Below are 10,000 nucleotides of genomic sequence, written 5' to 3' on the forward strand. Positions count from 1 at the left end.
AAAAAAAAAAAAAAAAAAAAAAAAAAAAAAAAAAAATCATGTGTCACCATGCCTTTTACTTTTTCTTCTTTTTGTTTTCTTATTTAAAATAAAAAGATGAATTTATTTTTATTTCCGTCTGTCCGGTGGATGTATGCCACCGGATGTTGGAGCTCACAGAGGCCAGAAGAGGGTATCAAGTTCCCTTGGAGCTGGATTCACAGACCGTTGTGAGCCACCCCAATGTAGGGACTGGGAATGGAGCTCTGAGCATTAAGCACACTCGGCCACCACGCCCTCTCAACGCTCCTCCCACCCTCATTTTTTTCTATATGTCCCTACATTTTATTTGCAAAGCCTAATAAACAAAATGCCTTATACCTTTCAATTGGGAGAGACTCTTTCACAAATTCATGTCCTCTTCCTCTATAATTACTCTTGTTTACACACACACACACTCCACTGAGTCCCATAATTGTTACCCATATGTGTTACCCATATGTACACAGGTATAGGTCTGACCACTTAGCCTTGGGTGACCTATGGGGGCTCATCCCTAGAGAAAACTGATTCTACTTTAGTAGCCATTAACTGCTTATAGCTTCTTCAACAGGGGTAATTCTCCCATCTATGTTGGCATGTCAGCTTGGTGTGCTCCTGTGAGGGAACCATACTGTTGAGAGTACATGGTTACAGCATCCCTATTGCACCCAGAAGACTACCTCATAGCAAGTCTTGACGCCCCCTGGCTCCCACAGTCTTTCCACCACCACCACCACCACCCCTTGCTCTGTGTCCCTTACTCCTGGGTATTGAGTGATCTTACAGGTGTCCAATCTGAGGCTGGGCACACCAATGTCTCTCACTCTCTACACCTTGGCCAGCTGTGTTTCTCTGAAAAGCCCCTGACCATCGCAAAAGGAAATTTCTTTGATGAGCAGTAAGAGCTGCACTTAGAAAGCACACGAATTTCGCATCCCTTCTTTATCCTTTCATAAGACGGGGGGTCTCACTGTGTTACCCAAGAGAACCCTGAATGTCTGAGCTCAACAGATCCTCTTGCTTCGGTCTCATGAGTACCTGAAATTACAGGTTTGTTCAACCCTGGTCATACACACACACACACACACACACACACACACACAATCTCAGTAGAGCATGGTGGCATATACCTTTAGTCCCAGCATTTGGAAGACAGAGGCAGGTGGATCTGTGAGTTCCAAGACTGCCAGGGCTACACAGAGAAACTTTGTTTTGGGGGGTGGGGGTGGGGGAGGACTCTGTATGACATATAACTTTCTCACGTTGAATACAGCACTTAGACTAAGACTTGCTTTATTAGCTTTCACTGTGCCTTCATATTATTTTTCAGTGCATGACAGATTCACTGTCACTGTCAGTATGTTTAGCCAAATTGGAAAAGGAACGAAAGAAAGCAGGGCATTTTCCTTGCAGGCATCCCTCCCTCATTCTCCTCCCCGGCCTGGTCTCCAAGGGCTCCAGCTAGTCCTGGCATGGGCTCTGCACACACAATAGGCCTCTCTAAGCAGCAGACAGAGGCGTGCTGGCTGCCAGCTTGCACCCAGGCTCTAGTCACAAACATATCCCTGTGGCTAAGAACAGGCTCAGAAGGTTTGTGTAGATCCCTGACTTAGCAGAAAAAAGGTTCTACGAGGCTGGCTGGGGTGGCTGAGGCCTAGCTGAGTCCCCAAGCTTGGGCCAGGGAAGGAGGCTTATGGGAAACAACTGGAATTCACTGGTGACACCTGTCCTTTCAGGACATTCTCAGAATTCTATACCCACCAAGCTGCCTGGCCAAGTTCACATCCAAATGACAGACCTGCCTTCCAGGTCACCTTAGGAGTAGGTTGGGGCTGGGGAGTTCAGAACAATGTAACCAGTGCTTTGGGTCCCAGGAAACCTAGACTCCAGCAAGCTAAGAGTCCTGGTTACTACTTGGGAACATTGAATGCCTAACCCAAACAAACTTTACAAAGTCTCAAGAGACAAGCACAACCCAGCATGCCCCTGTCCTGTAAGCTGTTAAATCACTCCTGCAGTGCAGGCTTTGGAGCCTAGTTCCTCACCCGGCACCCCTCCCTCCAATTGGCCTGTTGTGCTGCCTTGAAGAGAACTCCCCTTTCCAGGAGGGAGCTGGCTTAGCGACCAGGTTAAAAAGACTTCAAGACTGAGAACAGAGCTTAGTGGTAGAAAGGCACCTAAAGTATGTGACCCTTAAGTCCAGTTCCAGGTCTCTCACCACCACATCAACACTAAAGGGATCTAAAGAGAGGGAGGGGGAGAGAGACGGAGAATTCAAGTAAGAAAAACTGTAAAGCAGAACACAGTGATTAAGATATATAATCCTGGGCTGGTGAGATGGCTCAGTGGGTAAGAGCACCCGATTGCTCTTCCGAAGGTCCGGAGTTCAAATCCCAGCAACCACATGGTGGCTCACAACCATCCGTAACGAGATCTGACTCCCTCTTCTAGAGTGTCTGAAGACAGCTACAGTGTACTTACATATAATAAATAAATCTTTAAAAAAAAAAAAAAAAAAAAGATATATAATCCTGTGGTGCACGCCTTTAATCCCAGCACTCGGGAGGCAGAGGCAGGTGGATTTCTGAGTTCAAGGCCAGCCTGGTCTACAAAGTGAGTTCTAGGACAGCCGGGGATATACAGAGAAACCCTGTCTCAAAAAACCAAAAAAAAAAAAAAAAAAAAAAAAAAAAAGATTTATAATCCTGCCAGGCAGTGGTAGTGCACGCCTTTAATCCCAGCACTCGGGAGGTGGATTTCTGAGTTTGAGGCCAGCCTGGTCTACAAAGTGAGTTCCAGGACAGCTAACGCTACACAGAGAAACCCTGTCTCAAAAAACCAAACCAAACAAAGAAACAAATCTAGGCATGATGGTATAGCCTGTAACCTCCACATTCAAGAGATGAAGGCAGGAAAATCAGGAGCTCAAAGTCAGCCTGTTCTACTTGAAACTACATCAAATAACCAAAACATAAAATTAAGGAGAGGGAGATGTTTCAAGTATCTGTTTTGTTAGTATTCTTTTGTTTGTTTGGTTGTTTGTTTGGTTGGTTGGTTTTTCAAGACAGGGTTTCTCTGTACAGCCCTGGCTGTCCTGGAACTCACTTTGTAGACCAGGCTGGTCTCAAACTCAGAAATCTGCCTGCCTCTGCCTCCCGAGTGCTGGGATTAAAAGTGTACACCACCACACCAGGCTCTTGTTTGTTTTTTTGAAACAGAGCCTCATTATGTAGGCCTTGGCTTATCTGGAACTATATATACACCTGGCTTTCCATCAAACTTATAGAGATCTACCTGCCTCTGTCTCTGAGTACTGAGAGTAAAGATGTGTGTGCCACTGCACCCGGCACTATTATTCTTTTAATAAGAAGTGTCTGTCTACCTGTCTGCCGGTCTGCCTGCCTGCCTGCCTGTCTGTCTCTGTGCGTGTCTGTGCTTGTATGGGCCACATGTGTAAGGTTGCCCACAGAGACGAGAAAAGGGCCTCCTAGATCTCTAGAGCGGGAGCTATAGGCAGTTGTGAACCACTGGTCTTGGTGCTGGGAACTGAACTTGGGTCTGCTAAAAGAGCATCAAGCAGTCACTGAGCTGTGTCTTTGCTCTCTCCCTCCCCTCCCCTACCAGAACCAGGCTGGCCTAGCCAAGGATGACCCTGAAGTTCTGACCTCCTCCTTCAAATGTTAGTCACTCATCCTTCTCAGAATGAAGTATGTGCTACAAATAAATTGTTCTCAACCTAAAGATGAGAAGGTATGGATTGGGAACATAGCTCCAGCAACACTTTGCCATCTATACACTAAGATTTCAAACAGCAAGTCACATGCAGTAGCATATGGCTTTAATCCCAGCACCTGGGAGCAAGAGGCAGGCAGATCTCTGTGTGTTCAAAGCCAACCTACTCTACATAGTGAGTTCTGGGACAGCCAGAGTTAAATAGACCCTCTCTCAAAGCAAACAAAGAGTTGCAAACAACAGAAACTAAAGGAGCTTTAGCACTGCCTGCAGTGTGATCCATCTAGATGTGAACTGCCCCACACACATGCTTGCTGTCATAAACTCAGCCATCTTCCTGCCTTTTTTTTTCTTTATCCCATCAAACCGTAAGCTTAAAATAAATCCTACCTTCTTAAAAAAAATAAAATAAAATGTGGCATTTTGATGAATATCAATTGTTTTAAATTGCATCACTGGCTATAAACATTAAAATAGTAAGCTCTGAAGGGAAAGTCTCTCTCCTTATCCGTAACATGTATGATGCTATGCTGTTAAAGTATGATTGATAGAGACTGCAGATATATCTCACTGGTAGAATCCTGCCTTTTCTTTTCTTTTTATTAGATGTATTTATTTTTTATTTTTCTATGTGTGAGTATTTTGCCTGAACATATGTATATGCACCACTTATATGCCTGGTGCCCCAAGAGGTCAAAAGAGGTTGTTGGAGTTTCAGATGATTGTGAATCACCATGTGGGTGCTGGGAATCAAAGCCAATCCTCTAGAAGAGGAACAAGTGTGCTTAACTGTTGAACCATCGGTCCACCCCAACGTCTTTTTGTTTCCTCAAGAAAGAGTCTCACTATATAGCTCTAGTTGATCTGGAACTCCCTATGTAGAACAGGCCTCACATGAATCTTCCTGCTTCTGCTGTGTGTGTGTGTGTTACATATATAACTGATTGGTTACACTATATATATATATATATATATATATATATATATATATATATATATGTATTACATATACCAGGCACAGTAGTACATACTTGTAATCCTAACACTTAGAAGGTGGAGGGAGGAAGAGCAGTTCAATGTCACCCTCAGTTACACAGGGAGTTCAAAGCCAACCTGAGCTATATGAGACACTATCCAAACCAAACCAGACAAAAGAAAACCACTATACACAATGAGATAAATAAAATGTATCAGTACTAGTTATAGATATGCCTAAAATATAAAATAAAAAAAAAACTGAACGGGAATTGAGGTCTTGACCACAAGAATGGCAGAGGTGAGGGTCCGAGGCACTAGCTCAGTGGCTAAGAGTGGGTCAAAAGAAGAACCAGGTACTATTCACACACAGAGTGCACAGACATACAGGCAGGCAAAAACACCCATTCAAATAAGATTAAAATTAATCTTTATAAGTGGCAAAGGTCACCCGGGGTCCCAAAGCCTCTTTACGTCTGTGTCATCTTGAAGACCCTTGGAGAAAGCAGGCAGGATTGGGGTCTGGGACTGACCTCAGCAGCTTTGCTAGTCATGGCATTGTCCGCCAGCCTCCCCGATCTCTCCGTTCCTATTCTGGGCAAGAAGCCAAAGATACATTCCTCAGGCCCCTACAGGCTGGAGCTGACACAGTACACAGAGTTCGAGGGAAAGGCTGAGCAAAGCAGAAATCTCCTGAGAGTGTCAAACGGCAGATAACCACATCAGGAGGCCTTTGGGGGGGGGGGACAATGGGGCAACTGACAGCCAGAGAAAGTGAGGCTCTTCAGGAGCGCACATGGACAGCTTTGCAGAGGGCCACCCAAGCAGGGTTCTCCTCAAAGCACCTCTCTGAGCTTCACGGGATGTGATAGACACTACACACTGGCCAGATCTCAGGATCTGAGGGTCCCTGGATGTAAAAGAGCCTGGGGTTAAAAAGCTCCTGTGTCCCTTCAGCCAAGAATCTTAGTTTTTCCTTCTGGGGCTTCACTCTCTTCTTTGACTTAGCACTCAATGGGTGGCACGTCTTGGTCACAACCCAGAGAGCTGCGAATTATGTCTCCATTAAAAGAGGAAATTAAGGGCTGGTGAGATGGCTCGGTGGGTAAGAGCACCCGACTGCTCTTCCGAAGGTCCAGAGTTCAAATCCCAGCAACCACAAGGTGGCTCATAACCATCCATAACAAGATCTGATGCCCTCTTCTGGAGTGTCTGAAGTCAGCTACAGTGTACTTATAATAAATAAATAAATTAAAAAAAAAAAAAGAGGAAATTAAGGTTCATAGAAATGAAGTGATTTGTCCAAGACCACACTACTAGTGGGCTAGAAACAAGAAATACAAAGTGGAACTCCTTAGCACTGTGCCGGCTCTCCTTCCAGCAGCCCACACTGACCCCACGTAGGTCCTGATTCTATTGTTATGCCCACATGCCCTCCTTAAGGTCAGACTGGAGCCACTTGGAGACTTGGGGAAGGTTGAAAGATATTAAACCAGCCCTCCCCATCCTCTGGGTTCTGTACCCCAGTACTTACCCTCCAACACAACCTCCTTGCCTGTCTTCTTAAGGGCCTGTACCGCTTCATCGTGGGTGGCAGAGGACAAATCTTCACCATTCACAGACAGGATGGCATCCCCAACAAAGAGGGCCTCCGTCTGGTCTGCTGCCAGTCCCTTGAAGATCTTGGAAATGAGAATAGGCATCTTGTTTTCCCGGCCCCCTACACACGGGCACAAAATGAAGAGCAGGCTGAGGCAGGGGCTTCAACACTTGGGAAACTTATCAAGGCAAAACTGACACTGTGCTGGGAAAGGGGAGATAAGCGAATAATGAGAAATAAAGGCATGATGATTTGTGGCTATAATCCCAGCATTTAAGGGGGTTTAGGGAGGAATGGATTGCCTTGGGTGCAGAGCCACCCACAGATACAGCAAGACAGGCTAACAATATATTTTCTGAATCCATAATGCGGTAGTTTGGCTCTGGATCTTTTGTTTAAATGTTTTGTGTGTTTGCTGCTTTATTGATTTTTAAATGTTTTATATTTTAAGCAATTTCCCACAATATCAGAATTTATTGATAACCCCTAATCTGGATTTAAGAGGAGTAGTGATTGTTATGGCCTAAAAGGCCCTCTTCTATAACCACAAAGTTCTAGAATCCAGAGCTGGGCGTGGTACAGAATGCCTGTTATCCCAGCACTAGGAGATAGAGAAGGAGGAGAGGGGTTGAGACCAGCCTGAAATATATAAGGCCATCTCAAAAAAAAATTAATTAAATGGGCTTCGTTAACCAGGATTCACACTAGAAGGGAAGGCTTTAAGTTCTAGAAATTTCAAAAGTATATCTAAATTTCATCTCTGATATAAGAAAGTAATACATTGCCGGGTGTGGTGCACGCCTTTGATCCCAGCTCTTGGGAGGCAGAGGCAGGCGGATTTCTGAGTTTGAGGCCAGCTTGGTCTACAAAGTGAGTTCCAGGACAGCCAGGGCTACACAGAGAAACCCTGTCTTGAAAAATAAAAAAATAAAAAAATAATAAAAAAAAAAGTAATACATTTTCCTGGATTACTTTATTATTAAAAAATCTTAAATGCCATTTAAAAAAATGTAACATGTATTTATCTACTGTGTGTCTGTTAGCGTGTATTTAAGTACACATGCGCTATACATATAGCATACGTGTGGAGATCAGAGGACAACTTGTAAGAGTTGGTTCTCTCCTTCCACCATCTGGGTCCTAGGGTCCTGGGGTTAAACTGATCATTAGTCTTGGCAGCAAGCACCTTTACTTCTGAGCCAGCGGCTCTCAACCTGTGGGTCTCTAGCCCTTTGAGTGGTCAAACAACCCTTTCACAGGGGTTGAATATCAGACATCATTTATATCGGGTATTACATTATTATTCATAGCAGTAGCAAACTTGTAGTTATGAAATCGCAATGAAAATAAATTTATGGTTGGGGATTCCCACAACATGAAGAACTGTATTAAACAGTTGCAGAGTTAGGAAGGTTGAGAACCCCTGCTTCTGAGCCATTTCATCAGCCCTCAGATGCCTTTTGCTTGTTTGTTTGTTTGTTTGTTTGTTTGTTGGAGACAGGATCTCACTATGCAGCTGACTGGCCTGGAACTCACTATGCCCAACAGGCTAATTCTGAAACTCAGAGAGATCCACCTGCCTCTGCCTCTGGGGTGCTAAGACTAAAGACATTTGCCACCACACCCAGACCAAATGTCTTTTTAAAATAGTCAGCTGGCCTGGGCATGGTGGTACTTGCTTGTAATCTCAGCACTGGAGTGGCAAAAAAATAAAGGATTACTGCACATTCAAGACCAGCCCTTTACACATATGAAGTTTCAGGGCAGTACAGCTTACACAGCCAGACACAGTCTCCAAAAGACTCAAGTCAAACCCTTGAATATCATATTCCTGGCCCATCTTCAAAGTACTGATTGGTGGCACAGAGTAAGAGGTCATTGTCTCAAGGTTATATAAGTCCGTGACATTCGAGCCTGAACACCTCTCCCAACCCCCACCCAGGCCTGACAGTTGCTCATGGCACTGCACAAGGCTTGAGGCCTAAGAGAAGAAGGTGTTTCTATTTATATCTAGCCTCCCCCACTTAAAAGTAGGGACTTCAGTTCCATTTGAAGCTATGACCATTCCCAGCTGCCTCGCAGACTCAGCTGGACCCCAGAAAGGAAGTTACCATGGCAACAAGAGCCCAGTCTTCAATCCAGGAAGAATTGAATGAAACTGTTACTTTCCCTAAAGTCCCATAAAAATGTCCTTCCAACACCTGGAAGTACAGATTTGAGTCGTGACTCTGTACCTTGGCAAGACCCTGCTCCTCTGAGAGTCGGTTTAATCTGTCTGCAAAGCAGAACTTTATAGAACTCTGGTTCCTTCCTGAGTGTATTTTAATTGGTTTGTTTCCTGGGCCTAGCATAGAGTTTGGGATGAAAGTGGGTGCTTGCTCTCTGTTCTTCCATTGCCCCTTTGGCTGCCTGGGAAGGGTATGATCCCCTGGACAGTCTTTAGGGCAATAGTAGCTCTATAATTAAGATTTAAACCCTGGTTCTGCCATTCACTAACTGAACCCCAGGGAAATTATTTTTCCCTTCTGAGTCACAGTTCCTTCGCCTGCAGAAATGGAGATTAAACTCACCACTGATGATTAAACTCACCTTTCACCACTGATGGTCAAGATGGAATAGACCATGAGCGAGCGAAGTGTAATGGCCACAACACCTAACATTCACTACCATGCTTATCCCCTAACCTGGGCCAAAGATCTAAGCGAGCTATCACTGAACACAAGCACCTCCTAGGAGCCCTGGGAGTGTATGGATACTTTCAATCTGACGGACAGAGGGACAGGAATTAGGAGCCCAGAAGCTGGCTATGAACATAGATTTTAAGCACCACGTTTGGTTGCTTTGGGAGTCCCTCTTTTTCTCTCACACATGCCGGCAAGCCCTGCTCTCAGAGACATCCCTCATTGTAAAGTTACCAAAACAGACTCAGAATGGGAAGTGACTTGTGGAAGTTCACAGTTCTAGAACTCCGATGGTAGCCTAAATGAGCTAGGGAAGGAGTCCGTTGGTAAAGTGCTTGCTTAGCATCTATAAAGCTCTAGGCTTGATCCCCAGCACAACATAAACCTATTATAGCAGCACAGCCCAGTAATCCCAACACTCTGGAGGTGGAAATAGGAAGATTATATTCGGTGTTGTCTTCTGCTACATAGTGACTATGTGTCTAGCCTGGGATACATGAGATTGAGATCACTCCAAACACTTGTCAGTCTTGAAAACTAAGAATTCTCAGGAAGGAATGGCAACTCTGGGTTCACTCTCTCTGTGTACCTGTTCATGTACAAATGGGCAGATGAGGAGACTCAACCCTAGCCATCAGGACACCCAGCATAAGCAAACAGCCTCTGAAGCCCAAGAAGTCTAGGTCCTTACTCGCCCCTTCTCTGCTAATGCCTATGCCTCCTACCCATCTCTGGCACCCACATTGGGCTCCCAGACTCCAGGCCTTTTCCAGTCTGCCTAGGTTGTGTCTCATGACTTCCCCCTTCTTGTCCTAGCAGTGTCCCAGGCTTCAAGTCCCTTTCCTTTCACCGCCGCCCCCGCCCCCCGTCAGTCTTCCCAGGGACCTTCCTGCCCTTGGTACCCATAGCTACCGTTTTGCTTCAAAACAGAACTAAGCACCAATGTCCTTGGTGCGCCCCCATCCTTCCACACTTGTGCCTTCTGAGTCCC

At 45.2% G+C, this 10,000-nt stretch overlaps 1 protein-coding gene across 1 annotated transcript in view; it reads right to left on the reverse strand.

The window, feature by feature from the left end:
• Window positions 1-10,000, reverse strand: part of Snta1 (syntrophin alpha 1) — a 28,594-nt gene that overhangs the window by 18,014 nt on the left and 580 nt on the right. The window contains exon 2 of the mRNA XM_021193795.1: window positions 6,263-6,448. Coding sequence (XP_021049454.1) covers window positions 6,263-6,448 — 186 coding nt within the window. The remainder of the gene's footprint in view (window positions 1-6,262; window positions 6,449-10,000) is intronic.

The sequence above is a fragment of the Mus pahari genome, chromosome 3, assembly GCF_900095145.1.
Source record: "Mus pahari chromosome 3, PAHARI_EIJ_v1.1, whole genome shotgun sequence".
In the NCBI taxonomy this organism is placed as follows: Eukaryota; Metazoa; Chordata; class Mammalia; order Rodentia; family Muridae; genus Mus; species Mus pahari.